At 41.2% G+C, this 16,337-nt stretch overlaps 1 protein-coding gene across 1 annotated transcript in view; it reads left to right on the top strand.

Annotated features, from left to right (window-relative positions):
• Window positions 1-16,337, top strand: part of MBP (myelin basic protein) — a gene marked incomplete at its 3' end in the record, with an annotated part of 107,932 nt that overhangs the window by 76,144 nt on the left and 15,451 nt on the right. Inside the window, exon 4 of the mRNA XM_084206557.1 lies at window positions 14,468-14,898. Coding sequence (XP_084062683.1) covers window positions 14,468-14,898 — 431 coding nt within the window. The remainder of the gene's footprint in view (window positions 1-14,467; window positions 14,899-16,337) is intronic.

Here is a 16,337-nt window from a genome sequence, read left to right as displayed (position 1 = left end):
CAATCTCTGGCTGCAGAAATGCTCTTACAGCACTTAACTGGAAATAAATGACTTTTTATTTTCAGAGATGATATTAACACAACTATTTTTCTGTCTGTGAAGCACTACCTACCTTCTGCGAGTTGTCTGCACAACTTCCTAGGAGGCAGAAAAATGAAAACTTCCTGCTGAGAAAACCAAGGCAGAGTTGTTTTGTTTGTTTCTGAAATGGCTTAGTGGGTAGTGCTCCTGCAAACCCAGGCCCAGAAGCACAAATTGCTGAGCCTTTTGCCAGCAGGCACAGGGCTGCTGCCCCCAGCAAGGGCTGCCAGTCCCAGGTCAGGCAGCTCCACGCCAGGCATTAGTCAGGTTTGCCGGCTGGGATGAGCGTGGTGCCGAGGGTCCAGCATGACTTCTGCTGGCCTTGGGCACAGCGGAGCCACCTCTGCCTGCAAAAAGCAGGCATGGCATCACCTCCTCCCTGGGGCTGCGCCCTAAGTTCGGCTGAGCAGGGCTGTGTGCTTTGTGCTTCCTCTCTGTACAGTGGTGATAAACCTTCTGGTGTGACCCCTTGAGTTGCTCTCAGGCTTTTTGTGAACTTTCCTAGAAGTGGGGGTTTCACTCATCCTCGTGCCTGCTGGGTGGATTGAGAGAAACATACCCAAAGAGCACTTGGGAAAAAAGCATGTTTCCAGCCTTTCTTGCTCGTTAAAATATTGTGTAGCTCAATCATACTGCCATTTTAGTCTTCAGAGTTAACAGCTCTTTTTGCTGAGCGAGCTTTCTTCATCCCATGAAAAGTGACTTTATACGTACTCAAACAGCAAAATAAAGTTTGTGAATTCTTTTATTTTCTTTCTTTCCTTTTTTAATAGCAGTAACTCCCACGAACTGGTACAAGGCCTGGTACTGTGCAAGCAGTTTTCCACTCTTAGAATGCTGCTGCTGAAAAGCAGATATTGTGTGAAGTACCATCGATCACTGCCGCGGTTTTATACAGTTTGTCACCATTGTTCTTGGTATAGCATTGAGTCACATTTAGCACTATGGTACAGCTCACAAGTGTTCAGCGTGGGGGAAAAAAGTGTTGGGTTTTCTTCATGTAAAAAACCTCTTCATTGTTCATAATCTGAAAGCATTGATTTGTTGGTGTATAGCAAATATGTCTGATGTGGCCTAGTAGAGATGAGAACAGATTTTTTAATATTTTTAGAAGTGTAGGATGTAATTTATAATGATGGAGAGTGGAATGGAGTTTCTAAAGACCCAGACGAGCTGAGGTTAGAAATATTAGAGCAGATATCTCTAAGGCTGTTCTGACAGATGCTTAGATCAGAGGTGAAATCGACTTTTGTATGTGTTTTCACATTAATAGATTTGGGATTCCCTAATAATTTCCTTGGGGTTTTTTTCTGACTAAGAGCAAACTGTATCTCAGGTAAAATCCCACTGAAATAGTAGATGATTTTAAATTGATGTGTGAACAGACCACATTTTCTCTCAGTCTATCAAACACCATGTAAATTCATGTTTTAGAAATGTGGGATTTCATGCTGTACAAATCCTACCCTTGGCCTAGGCTACTTTGGAAATCTTGTAATTTTGCTCCCTTCAGCCAATATAGAAATGATTTGTTTTCCTTTCATGCACTACCTATATAGATGACCTTGTAGAACAAAATGGGGAAAACCCTGTTTGTAATTGCGACATAGAGGAGGCAGCAGTGTATGATTTTTGTGTTAGCACAACCATTTAAATTTCACTGGGGGGGGGATGAGAAATTAAATATTTCTTCTTTCAGTACAGAAGAGACAAATTCCCCAAACCAAATCCATGATTTGTGGCACCAGCCATGTGACAGATAATGCTGGTGTAAGAGAGCTGTGGGCAGATGCTGATCCAGTGGTGATCTATTACAGAGATGCAGAGGGCTGCTGCTGGAAAGGTGTTTGTGAAGTGTATCCAGACCTGGCTTTGAAACTCTTAGCTAATGTGGACAAATGTCAGTGATCCAGAGCAGCAAAAGCAATGAGAAAGGGCAGAAGGCCATGCAGTATTTATTTGCCAAGTGGGGACCCTTTGGATTTAGATGTTTTGTGTTAACATTGTAAGAACATGTATGGGTTGTAAGCATTTGGCAGAGTAGGTGAGGAGAGGCAGCACTTTAATCTTGTGACTCTTGTAGTTGGATTAGAGGTGAGCATTTGTTGTTTGCTTGTACTAGCTTCTGACAGCTCTGACTGGTAGTGGGTAGGCAGGCCTTACAACAAGGAGAGATTGCAGAGGTGAATTCCTGTGCAGAGAGAATTGGGAATTTGCTCCACAAGAAGCCTGCCAAAGCCTGCAGCAGCGTGGCCAGGGATCGTGATCTTTGTGGAGCTGGAGCTCCTGGGGTTGGATAGGCAGCAGGGCAGAGTGGTTTGGACAGCAGCTTTGGTCCAGGAGCCTTGGGAAGGGAAGGGAAGGGAAGGGAAGGGAAGGGAAGGGAAGGGAAGGGAAGGGAAGGGAAGGGAAGGGAAGGGAAGGTGGGAGGAAGGAAGGACTGGAAATTGCTGGGGGCCAGAGAGGCAGAAAGTGCTTGACAAGAGCAGAATGGTGTGACCAGTGGAAACACTGTCCTTTCCTTCAGGATTGGAGGTCTTGCATCTAGACATGTAGGGCTGTGGATTCTGTGGTTCACCTTGGAGTGTAAAGTGTCTCCATGTGATTGCTCATATTGTTTCTTTATTCCCTAGTAAATGCTGGTCATTTCTTGCAGGATAGACAGACAAGGTGATTTGTATCCAGCTTTAAATGTCTTCAGTTCATTATCAATAAGCCAAATCATCCTTTTTTTTTTTTTTTCCCTGGTATCTTTTCTTTTTAACATCTTATTCTCAGCTTTCTGTCAGTATTTCTGTGGAATAATATCTCTGCTGTTAGACTCTGTGCCAGTTCAGCCAGTGCAGACTGCTTTAATCCTTTGGATTCATTGTTTTATTTGCTTGGTTTCAAGTATTCTTCTTTTCTGGTTTTAGGGCTCACTTGAGGCAATTATGAAGATGGTAAACCTGTAAACCCTATGACAAGTTCTGGAATAAGGTTTTCTTTTGATCTGTCTGTCAGGCAGGCAGATATTTTAATCAAATCTCATATCAATTGTTCAGGCATACATTGGAGTTCCCTTCTGAAAAATATTTCTTTGGTTATCAAATTTCTTCACTGAGGAAATAGCTTCACTCAGAAGTCTCTAAACAGTTTATATTTGCTGTTTAATCCAAACTACTTCTAAAGCTTTTGGGAGTTCTGTTGTATTAATTATAAAAGTGTAAAGGCCTTGAAATAATTTTGAAGTGAAATAATTGTAAAAGTGTAAAGGCCTTGAAATAATTAGTATTTTAAGAAACTACCTGCCTTTCATTGCATGTATTGCAATATTTTTATATCCTCCCCTCATTCTGCCCCAGCAATTCCATGGCTCTGCTGCTAGGTCTGTGCTGACATTCTCCATTGTGCAGCTTCCAGACAAAGCTGTTCTGACAAGCAGGACAGAGCATGGTAGTAAAAATCCTGTTCCCTCTGTTCAAGGCAGTGTTCAGGGTGCAGCATCCTCGAGTGCTCCTGTGCCAGGGGTGCAGAGAGGCTTTAAACTGTGAGAGCAGCCAAGTGCAGCCTCGGGTGTCGGTGCCCCAGCAGCATCCCTGCCATAGATGTGCTCAGCTGTGATTTCTCTGCTGACTTTGAATATGGCATGTGGGATTTGTCCTTTGAGTAACCTGGCTGTCAGGTTTCTCCTCAGAGTTCAGAGCTATCAGCTTGATTGTCACCTTTTAAAATCCTGTACTATTACATGAAGACCTTTTAAAATCTGGTTAGAATAGGCTCTGCCAGGCAGACAAAAACTAACATCTGGAGTGCTGAACAGCCCTGAAGTGACACATTTGTGAAGCATTTACTGTGCTTTTAAAATTAGCAATCAGCTGCTGATCTTTTAGGCAGAATAACTTTCTCACCATCTATACCAAAGCCAGAGCCGGAGTTGCCTGTGGCTGCTACAGCGTCCATGAGAAAAAGGGATTTCCTCTTAATTCCAGCATCTTGGACTGGAGGCAAAGCTGAAGACCTGCTCTCTGCTTCCCCAAAGGGCTACAGAGGTGCTTGTCTTCCACCTGGATGGATGTAGCTGGCTCTTGTCCCCACTGCAGTGTGAGCTTCTTCCACTTCAGATGTCCGGGTCGAGCTGGATGTGTGAGTCATTGCATTGCCCCAGGACACAGGGGGCTCATCTTCCTCCTCCTGGGCACAGCTGGATGTGCAGGGCACAGCTGGGCCCCCTGGGCTTCTGCCTCCCACAGGCTCGGGGTACTCACAGTAATCCAGCAGTTTCTGAGATGAGACAAGCTCTGTGAACAAATTTTGTGTGGCTGGGAGAAGCTCCTGCTCACTTCTGCTCCTGTGACCTTTCACCATAGGTGTTCAGGTGACAATCAGCTCCAAAGTGAAGGTAGTGTATCAGACAGTGACTGATGGCTGTGGACTTGTTCTGATTGTAAAAAGCTGCAGTTTAGGCAGACTTGAACAACCCTACCCCATCTTTTTCAGCTTGTATTTATTTGTTTGTTTGTTTGGGAGGTATGTTTTGTCAGCTTCTGAAGAGCCACATCTCCAGTTTTGTTTTGCATATACAAAAATTCAACACAATGGTAAAGGGCTTATAGACTTATTTATGCCCAGGTATTTCAGATATTTTTAAGAAATATTGGCAAATAGGTGCATCATACTCAGAATGTGTCATTTATACCTTTGTGGTGTACTGCAGAATTTTCTGGGGAAAAAAAAAATGTTCTAAAAACTACCAGCATAATTCCCCTCACTGTAACTGTGACTCTGTAACTCTGTGAATTCAGTAACTGTGACTCTCTGGGATCACTTGTGCTTCAGTTCAGAATATACTAGGGCAAAATAGAGAAATCCAGAGATATGGCAATGTACACCTGAAGGATGCATGAAAATGTCAAGGTTCTTGATTATATCATCCTGCAGTTGATTCACAGCTTCCAGAAACCTGGCTTGTGTTGTGCAGTCTTCTCTCTAGGACCTCCATACTCCTGTAATTTGCTTTTTACCTGGACCTGCTCTATACAAGGCTGTATTGGAAAACAAACGTTGAAGTTACGTCCTCAAACCAGCAAATTGACGTGTTATTTTGGGGGGAGTTAAAAACATTCATACTCCCTTTATTTTAACATATGAAAATCTTCTTTGCAGTACTTTGGGCTCTCTTTGGGTTTAGTTGGGTTATGTGGCCTCAGGAGAAGTTAACACACATGAACACTGTGATTCTGTAGAACCAAAATGCAGCTCATTGAAATTGGAGTTTATAGCCTTATGCTGTAAGTGGTTTCACTGTGGTCACAATCAAACCATGGTTTTTAAAGGTAGCTTATTTGGTTAACTTATAACAAGTGTATTTTATTCTGCAGTTTATACTTTCTAAACAATAAAATACCACTCAGACAGTTAAATCCTGATCAAGAAAAACCCAGCAGTGTTAATAGGCCCTCTGTGGAGGTGCTACATGATTGGCTTTAACAGGAAATATTCTACTGATAGGGTTTTTTTGTGCTGCTTATCATGCTCTGAGCAACTTCTTTGAACCAGCTGCTTTTAAGGCCCTGTTTCTCTATGGTATTATGCAAAAAAAAATTAACTGTAATATTGGGTACCCAGTTGATGGAAATAGGTTATTTTCCAGTAAAACATAACTGATGTGGAAAATACAAAAGATAGTGGAAGTTCTGAGGTCTGATGGAAGCACTACTCATTTTGCCATACTTAGGTGGGTGGGGCATATATCCAAGTTTTACAACCTAACAATTATTCACACTCAGTGCAACTGAAGCAGAAAAAATGAATAATCAAACAATCTTTGTCTAATACTAGTCAGTTGCACAATTTTTGACGAATACAAATGCTGATGGGTCAGCAGGTGATTCAATTTCTCCTCCTTAAGTGCATGAAATTGTTTGTTACAAATGATGCTCCAGCTCGCTTTGCTGTGGGAGGCTCTTTTGTGAGATGTTCGAGATTAAAACAAACCTATATGTTCTAGTAACACAAAGGAACGCTTTTCTTTGAAACCGGTGGGTGGATAAAATTCTTTGTTGAAGCTTTTAAAAACCTCTCTGCAGGCCATGTGGAGAATTGCCACATGCTTCTCATAGATTCCAAATTTCTGCCATAGCAAGTCCCACTGGTTTCAACCACAGGCTCTTTTGTTTTCTGTACTGGCCTTTGTGAGCCTCAGCAAGTGGAGGCAATGCCAGAAGTTCTGGAAAACAAGAGCGAGAGGGAGCGAGCCAGGCCTACACTGCTGCATTCCTGTGCAATGGAAGGCCACGTGTGGGCTTTGGTTCAGCTCCTCATTGTGAGCCAGAGGATAACCGAGTGCCCAGCTCTGGGAAGGCACGCAGAGTGCAAGGCAGTTCCTGCAGTCAAGTAGATTGCTTTTAATTACAACCTGAAGATCAAAAATTGTTCTCGCTCAGGGGATGCTTTTAGCTTTTTTGAATGCCTCTTTTTCCTCGTTCCTTTTCTTTACCTGCCGTCACAAACAAGCAATACCTTCACACGTCCACAAGGCTCGTAACAGTCCTGGCCACTTTCTCTTTCCTAGTCATAGAATCGGTAAATGTCGCTCTAGAGCGCAGCGCAAGGCACCAAGACTCCATCAGAAGGGTGTGTAAGACAGATGTACCGTAGCAACAGGTTGCCTTTATAGTTTTTCAAGATATTTACATTTACCTAATGGACACATTCACTGCCTGTTGGTCATGAGAAAGAAACAGGGTTCTCAATAGGTGAACAAGGCGCCACGTCATTCTGTGAGCCAGCTAAAGTCTGTATCTTTTAACTTCCTCTCTTCCATCATGTTGTCATGGGGATAGCCTTGATGCCCTGCTCGAGAGACATACGATGCTTTCCTTATCTTTAGGAAGCCTTTGCTGGCTCACAAGGACAGCACAAAATGTCTTTCCTACAGTTAAAGTTGGAAAAGACCTCAAAGATTGAGTCCCACCTGTGACTGAACACCACCGCATCAACTAAACCACAGCCCTAAGTGCCGCATTCCTTGAACACTTCCAGGAATAGTGACTCCATCACTTCCCTGGGAAGTCCTATTCAATGCTTAGTCACTGGTAATTTCTTGTGAAGGTGTACCACTGAATTGCTGAAAGACATACATAGCCCATTTAAAGAGACGATGAAGAGGAAATGAAGCACCATGCCGTGACAGATGATGTGTAACTTAAGCCTCCCAGCTAATTTCTTTTATGTTGAATCTAATATGACTTACACAGTTGGCTGAAGAAAAAAAAGGTCTGTTGCACCCCTGGTTTTAAGCCTCAGCATCAGCATAACAGGAGAACACAGGGATCTGGTGTTCAGCTGCTGCTCCTGTGGTTGGAAACGCCTCGCTGCCTGCTTTGCTTTCATCTCTCTCTTTGTCACGGGCAGAACTGACTGGCTGAATTCTTCAGTAAGAACACAGAGGAGAGAGAGTTCTTAAAGGCATAAATAATACAGGGTGTACAGGTCTGGGGAAGGCATGGGGTTGTTTTTCCTCCATCAGGTCTGAGCCTGGCTCCTGGAGTGCAGCCCTCAGTGGGCAGTGGGATGTTGATGCCTTTCAGCCCACAGTAACCACACATGCTTCCCATTAATATCCAGACTTTGGGCATGGACTGTGGGTTATTACTGCACAGACTTGGAAGTGTCTTCATATCTCTGACATGCAGATGCTAGGAGTTGTGTGTGCCTTGGTGAAAACACAGAAAAGCTTCCCAGCAAGAAGACTCCTGATATATCAAAAATCTTGAGCTCAGACAGTATTGCTACTTTTTACACACTCATACCATAAAACGTAATTGCCTTCAGCAGAGTGATAATGCTGAACATAAGCTGTAATGAACATGCAGCTTATTTTTAATTTCTAATTTTTATTTTGTAGTCATTTCACAGAACCAGCCCTCTCAAATCATGAAGTTGTCAGCAGAACTAAAAATTATGTGCCGTTTGCTGATTCACAAAATAAGATTTAGGCATGTTTATCAGAATGCCACCATTTTAGCTAGAAGTCACATTGCTGTGTGTTTTCACCAACTCATTGATTGGTTGCATTATGTTTTTACTGACTAAGTTTAAAAAGTCAGTATAGTTACCCTACCAAAAAAGATGCCACAGCAACAATTCCCCACTGTGCCAGTGCCACCCTGCAGGGGTCCTTCTCTCAAAAATGTTGGCTTTACTGCAGAGCAATGCTTAAGGGGTGTATTTATCATGCAACTGGTACTCTTGTAAGAAGCAGTGACTCACAGTTACATATTAAACACTTTGGGATGATGAAGTCTGGCAGAATTTAGGGGAAAGAAGAAAAAGTCAGGCTATTGATTAACCTACTGAACTTGAAAAATTAATATTTCTTATTAATACTACTACAGCAAGTTTTTCATTGACTGGCTTTTTGGGAAGAAGGTTGCTAGTCGTTTCAGGAGAGATTTTACTCTCCTAGCTAGTAAAATAGCTAATACTTGTGAGTTGATGCCAAAGTATGTCAAATGTTTGAGGGTTTGGGGGTTTTTTTATGTTTTGGATAGTAGCAGAAATAAAGTGAGAGGAATCACACAATGTTTTCATACTGTAGTAGTTAGTGTCTGAAAGAATTTACATACTCCTATGCAGTTTTCAGTTTTTTCCCTACAGCATAATTTTATGCTAAAAAGTACATATTCCTATTCTATTAATGTTAAAAAGTACATATTCATATTCTACCTGAGTGAATTCAGTACTTTTTTTGAAATATGAGCATAAATAATATAGCTGAAGTGTCAACTTCAAAGACAGTTGATTCCATAACAGGATGTGAACTACATTTTCCTCCTCTTCATCAAACGTTTTTGTGTTTTCATATGAGCTGTGCTGTAAGGCCAAACTCTGCTACCCCAGAAGCTGCTCTTCAGCAGGATAGGACCAGAGAGGGCTTGGAGAAATGAGATCTTTCATGAGTTTGAAAAAAGCTGTGCCAAGACTTGGGTGTTAGCCAAGGTCTAGCAATTTATAGATCCTATTTGACCTATTAATTTTCGGTCTGGCATCAGCTCTTAGGGGGCATAAGGCTTCCTGCAGAGAACAGCTAAGAACTGGTATTCCATGAGGTACCAGGGATTCAGGAAAAGCAGGATTTGTCAGGCACTTCTTGTAAAATGTTAAGTGGAACTTTCATTCACCCAGCTACAACAATGTAGTCTAAATGTCTAAACCTATGTTGTGCCTTTACCAACAGCAGTGCAATAACTTTCAGCAGGCTCAGCCACTGATCCTTACTGACCCAAGACGTAGTATAGAACTAAACTTTGTCTTTTTCAAATTTAGTTCAATAGAAGTAAATACTGGACCAGGTGAGGGTTTTCACCTTTTACTGTATTTTTAGTACTAAGTTTTATTGTAAGGAAGGTTATGCCACAGCAGATCCCTTATTCACTGTTTCAGCAGATCAGTGCAGAAATGTGCTCAACTCATCAGTGGAATGGAAACAGCCTCACAACTTTTTTATTCTAGACTGATAAGAGCTTTGATCCTGTAAAATGTCTAATGAAAGAAGTGAGGGAGGGAAATCAAAGGAGTGCATATTATGCTTAGCATATGCTCATTTTTGTGGCGGTTTAGTCTGCAGCTTGGTTAGCCCATAGAAAAAACCAAAGTTCTTGTGCAGAAAAATATAATTCCTTCAGTTATGCTGAAGCAATAGAGAAAAGTTGCCGTTGGGTGGAAGTTTTTTTTCCTGAAAGTGATAAGCTTTGGCAAGGAGAGAGGAGAGCAAGCTGTATTGGAAGTGATCTCTTGGCTAAGCGCAGTAGGAGTGTTAAACTCATGTGAATCTGCATCATGAGATACATGGGCACTTCTCTGTGAATTCACTCTGCTAGAAAATGGGGAGAATGTTTGTGTAAAGGCTAAATGCACCAGCACATCCGTTCTGGTTGTGTTCAGAGCTATGACCAAGTGTTTGTTTCACAATTATCCTGCATGCCATCCATTTCAAACAGAAATATTTGTCCAGAATTGATTCCCAACTGTTTGACAAGCATCAGACAAACGCAGTAATTTGGTCTGTGAATTGAAATGTCTGATGGCATGTTGCCTTCTAACCATACTAGAGAAGTTAGGCTAAGAGCCATTTTTTGTCTGCAGTGTCTTAGCATAATGAGGATGAATCAAGCTTTTGCAGTTCGGATTTAACAATGGAGACATAATTCTTTCCTCTGTCTCCCCAAATACTTCTGTAGTGAAGCCTAATGGCTGGGGACATGCTATTCGCCTGTGGGCTGTGCTGCAGTAAAAGTCGAAACCAGGAGCTGGATTGTTGTGAAATTAGCTCAGAGTTGGAACCCAGATATCCTCAGCTGCAGCATGTATGTAGTGATGATGGATATTTTTTCTTTGGCCTTTTATTCTTTTGAGTGCCTGATATTACCACCAATGTTATTAGAAGCCACATGTTCCAAAACAGTGGTCTCAGCCTCTTAAATAATTCAAGGCAACCTTTTACTAATACATTTGTCTTATTGCTGTAGCTTACCAGAGATCTTTAAATCTCAGCTGTGGCAAAGTTGATTAATTTCTAGGTGTTACCTTTTATTGTTCAAGTGACTAAACATAGATGAATCAATACAAAAAATCAGATATTTTAACCAATATTTTATTGTCAGCATTTCAGTAAAAATACTGGAATAAACTTAAGAATTGAGGACTATACTGCATTGTATTTCACTATCCTGTTGACATCTATAGAAAAGAGAGGACCTAAAAGGTAGAAAAGGACAAATACAGATTATATTTCTGAAAGCACTGAAAAGCAGCGCTTTATATATATATAGATGACTTAAGCTAAAATGAAAAGTTGATTTAGAAGTTCAGTAATTTCCATCTTCATACCCTGAGAAAAGAAGGCCGAGAAAAAGGAAGTGTAATTGATCACAGCAGCCTGTCATTATGATAAAGTGTATTAAATATTTGATGTTGCAAAGTTGATTAATGCCCTTTCTGGCATTTGTAATGAGTAAATAATACTTAAGATTTCATACAAATATTTAAGCACTGTGACTGTTAATCTAAGCCTCTCTTGAGAGCCCAAAGTAAGGTAATGTACTTCAGCTTTTATCAGCTTCATCTTCCTTGTTTGTTTTACAGCATTTGTAGAGGGAACAGCAGTAGGAATGTGAGAGGAATTACAAGTATCTGCAAGAAAGCAAGACTGGAGAGGAGTAGGAGGAGATGAAAAACTTGGAATCTTTTTTAAAACTCCTAGCTTTACGACATCTTTCCAGGCTGTCCTCTGTATGGAAGCAGCCTGCAGACTCAAGGGGGGACTGTGAGAGAGCAGCCCTTCCAAGTGATCCATGAGAGGGATATTTGTATCCGAGGTCTCTCGATGGGGAATTGTCCTTTGCATAGAACAAATTTCCATGGTTGTTGAGAGGAGTTGTTTGAAGCATTGGGCTGAGAGATCCCAACCAATTAGCAGCTTTAGGAAAAATTATTTTCATTCTCAAGAAATGGGATAAACTCTTAATGTCTAATCAAGCACCAAGGCCACAGTAGTGTTAAAATACTTATATGGGATCTAACTCCTGTTAAGGACAATGAAGGATTGGATTTATTATTGTCTCTTTGAAAGCACCTTTGGACTTTCTCTTTGGTTTCATTAACTGAGTGCTAAGAATTTTTTGTCCATCTGTATTCCTCTTTTTGGAAGTCACTTGGAGTCTTGTTCCCTCTGGCTGGTTTTGGGCTAATGTGAGGAGGTGTTTTCTTGTGCTCTCATTTGTGCAGCTCTCAAGGACCTTATGCACTTAAATACAAATAGAATATACTTCCATACCCTTCTAGTTAAAGCCTATGGCAGCGCATCCTGCTGTACTTCATTTTACAAGGATTAGCAAAAAAGTGCCTAAGATCTCTTCCTCCCTGGGCAACTTTCTTTTGTGCAAGTGATATGGTACAGGTCGTGTGCTCTATTTTAAGAAAGAGCTTCATCTTCCAGAGAAAAACAACGTAAAAAAATAGTAGCAATACACAGCATTTACAATAGGTTTTAATAGAAGTCTAAATATTTGTTTTTAAATGAACAAATAAGCATACATTTATATAGTCCATTAATTCTGGATGTCCTCAGGACATTATTAAAGTGATCTGTCTCTCCAAATGCACTGGGAGACTTTGGTTAGTTAGTAACAATATTAACAGTATCTCTCTTACGTGTTTTTTTATATTAGAGAAGACATAAGCATGAAGAAAATTTAGAGACAAACTTAAATGTGTGCTGTCACTGCTGAGATAAAGCCTCCAGAAAGATTTATACTTTGTCGCGCACTGCGTATGCATTGGGAGAAGCTACTTCTGTGGCACAAATGCCCTTCTTTGTTGCTTACCAATACCCGTATTCAGAGGCACAAAGAACAACTGTTGTAAAAAATATTAGTATGCAGATGCTCTGGTGTTTTGTTAATGCATTTAATTAAATACAATAACTCTTTTGTTTGCTTTTCTTTTTCTGTCCTTGAATGGATTTGTATTATGGTATAGAACCTAGGCTTAGAGTCGCTGTTTAAAATGTTTTGCAGTTTCAGAATGTGTCACACATCCAAGTTAGTTACTTTTCTTTTGTTCTATTAAGAAAGTCATTTGGGTATGTTAGTGGTTTCTAATAAGTTTGAGAGCATCTTTTCAGGAAAACTCCAATTCCAAAGTTGCCAGCAAATATTTTCACCACTAATGAGATCTTCAGTGACAGGCACTGGTTAAATAATTCTATTCCTGAGAGACTTACAGATGTTTTAACCTAAGACATTTTTCTTGAATATTTTCTAGCTAGTTTTCACAAATGAAATAAAAAAATGCACAGCAAAACTGCATTTTATGTTTTTATATGGAAAACCCTCGCAGGCTGATTATAACCAATTGTAACCTACACACAGGTTTTGCAGAAGCCATCATTGTGCTGTCTTATATTGTTACCCATAAAATTATTTCAGAATTATTCTCAGCCTGTGAAAAGGTTTCTTTAGTGCCCTCTGGATGGGTGAAACCATATGAAATGACTGTGTCAAGTGTAAAATTGCTCTGCTGAATCAGCAAAGTACTTGAGCCCGAAGTACTTCGAAAACACAGCAGTATTTGCCAGATCCTATCCCTCCCATGGCAACATTTGACCAAATCAAATGAGGATGTAAAAAGGTAATTAGGAGACCCTAAAGGCAACACATGACTAACTTATTTCTGGATTTCTGAGCGCCCTTAACTCCAAAAGACATTTCTGACACAGAGTGTAAGGGAGGTGTCTGTGCTGAAGGTTGTTCCTCAAGCAATGACCTACTAATACTCTTTTGGTGTTCCTTGGAGATGAGGCATATTCTTCAGTGGGTACAGTTTCCTTTAAAACAGTAGGAGTCCTGGTATAGACCACCAAAACCTCCATAAATCTTTCTGTCACTGATAGAAGGAGCTACTACAGGTGAAGGAAGGGCTAAGTGTGTTGCAGCTGATGCTTCTCAGGTACTTTACTGGGTGCATCAGAACACAGCTGTGGAGAAGGCAGCAGGCATTTCACTTATCACAGGGGTCTGTCTTGGCACCTTTCTTGGCTAAAAAAAAAAAAGATTGTCAGTTGCTGGTAATTGTTGTTGTCACTTCTCACAAGCACTAAATACAAATTGGACAGTTTAGTTTTAGGCCTTCAGCACCAGTGCTAGGACATTGTACCTGGAGTGCCAGTATCATCATACATGGACAAAAACTATCATGAGAGGCCAAGTAGAAATTGCAGTTTAGTGCTCTCTTTTTTGAAGTGAGGAAAAATTCAATAGTGGGGCAAAAAACCCCTTCCCCTCAGTGTTTGTTTGATCCATATTGTAGTTACAGCGTGGGATTCCAAATGAGGCCATAAGCTCTGACACTGTGGAGGGAGAATGTGCACTTGTGAAAGCACCGATCTGCAATGTCACTATTTTTTTTCCCCCCTGTTTTGGAGAAAGATGGCATAATTAGATTAGCAGTCCTCAAGGGAAAGTACAGGAACTCTGATTATTCACTGAAAGCCTCCTCATCCACAAGCCTTCCATGTAAAAAAAGTTAGTTTCAGTTACACTTCAAGTAATCTATCAATCTGTTTATAAATGTGTTAAAAAGAAAACCAAAAGAAAGCCAAAACCTACACACACCAAAAAATCACCTAGAACTCCTGCAAATTTGTGTGAGAACATCATTCTGGTTTCAGTTCCAAGATAACTTAATGTTCTTTAAGGCTGGAAGAGAACATAGTTTCATTACAACTGCACATATTAAGGGTTTTGTATGAAATGAGCATCTCAAGGCAAGGGAAAGAAAGCAGCATTGTTCCGGGGCTGTTTTTCACAGGCCTGTATTCATATCTCATCCTTGTTGTTTGCAGGAGAGGCAGATGTGAACCAGAACAATGGGACCTCCACGAAGAGCCCAGCGGTGACAGACTCCAAAGGCACAGCAGAACCAAAGAATGCCTGGCCCGAGGCCAACCCAGCTGACAGGACTGGTCGCCCCCACTTGATCCGCCTCTTTTCCCGAGATGCCCCAGGAAGAGAAGACAACACCTTCAAAGATCGGCCCTCAGAGTCAGACGAGCTACAGACCATCCAAGAGGACAGTGCAGCAGCTTCGGAGAATTCGGATTTGATGGCTTCACAAAAACGCTCCTCTTTCCGGCACGGATCAAAACTGGCATCTGCGAGCACTATAGACCATGCCAGACATGGATCCCCACGGCACAGAGACTCGGGTCTACTTGACTCGCTGGGCAGATTCTTTGGAGGTGAAAGGCACGTTCCCCGGCGGGGCTCGGGCAAGGTGAGCTCTGAGGAATAGAGAACTGCGAGGCTACAGCAAAACACAGTACAATTAAAGAGGAAGGGTGGGTCTGAAAGAAAGGTCTCGCTGCTATAAGGCAAGAGTTGACCTAGCCAGCGGGATGGTACTTGTAATATAATGCTTGGCTTTAAACTGAAAACAGCAACAACAAAAAAAGCAAAGATCTGGGAAACAAGAGGAGCTACTCTGAGTAGTAACGTGGAGTATTAGCAATCCAGGGGGCTCTAGAAACATTACCGGGAGGAATTTTAATGAGCATTTAATGTGGCGTGCTGTATGCATTTCTATGCTGTGCCATTTAGAGAAACTTCAGCCTGCTTTTGTGTATTGTTCTTAAATATTTGCGAAAGGAAGCTGGATGAGAGCACTAAATGCAAGATGATCTCTACATATCTTGGCACTAACTGAGGGGCAGACTTGGAAATAGATGTTAGAAAAAGAGTTGTGGCTAAATTCTCAGCCTGCTTGTGCAAGAGTATGTTTAAGGTCAGTTGACAGCATTGCCGGGGAGATAGCTTGACAGATACTATCCTGAATCCCAGATGTACAAAATAATCCAGCTGCTTTATTCTGACAAGAAGTTGAGATTTATTCCAAGCATTTCATATTAGAAATTGTATAACAGGCCATTTCTACACTATCAGTTCAAAACCAAGGGCATTGATGAAAGACTGTTAATTAAATTCTTCCCTTTTCCAGGATACCTGCCTCCTCTGATAAATTATGCAGCTGGCATATTAGTTCACTATTATTCAAGTGATGAAGTTTAATATGTTTTCGCTGTACCTTTTGCCATGTAAATGATAAGTGGAGTCTTGTGTTTGTGTGTCCACACACTACATAAGCATGCAAATGGAACTGCTGTAGGGCTGTAAAACTTTTCTTTTAGCTGAATTTGTTGTAGTTGTTCAAGTTGTGTGTTGCAAAAAGCAGAATTCATAGTTGCTGGCTGAGCCTAAATTTTTGAAAATCCTTTGACAACCTTTGAGGTCTATTCAGTGTTCCAGCCTGTGATCTGTGCTGTCTCTCAGTGCTGCCCTGGGACAGGACACAAACTGCCCTGTGGTGTAAAACTGATCTGTGGTGGTCCCACAGCTGTGGCTGTCAGTGTCCTTTACAGCTCCACACCTGGAAGCACAACGTGTAATAGCCCTTCCCTGAAGAGTTGTTGTAATGTAGAGACCACTGGATGAAAAATACTCTAGGAACTTAAAACCAGAAGCTTCTCACAGTTGGTGGGCAGTACTAAGCAAGCTGGGTGTTTTGTTCTTTTTAATTCTCACCTTTACCAACTGGGGCCTGTACTGCTATTGACAAAGATTTAGCAGCCAGAAAGTTTTTTCTGTAGTAACATTTTTGTGTGTAATGTTCCTGTGTGTAATATTCATAAATGCAACAAGCAGTAGCTATGAGCATGA

The sequence above is a fragment of the Fringilla coelebs genome, assembly GCF_963513975.1.
Source record: "Fringilla coelebs genome assembly, chromosome: 1".
Lineage (NCBI taxonomy): Eukaryota > Metazoa > Chordata > Aves > Passeriformes > Fringillidae > Fringilla > Fringilla coelebs.
This window is presented reverse-complemented; position numbering and strand designations above follow the sequence as displayed.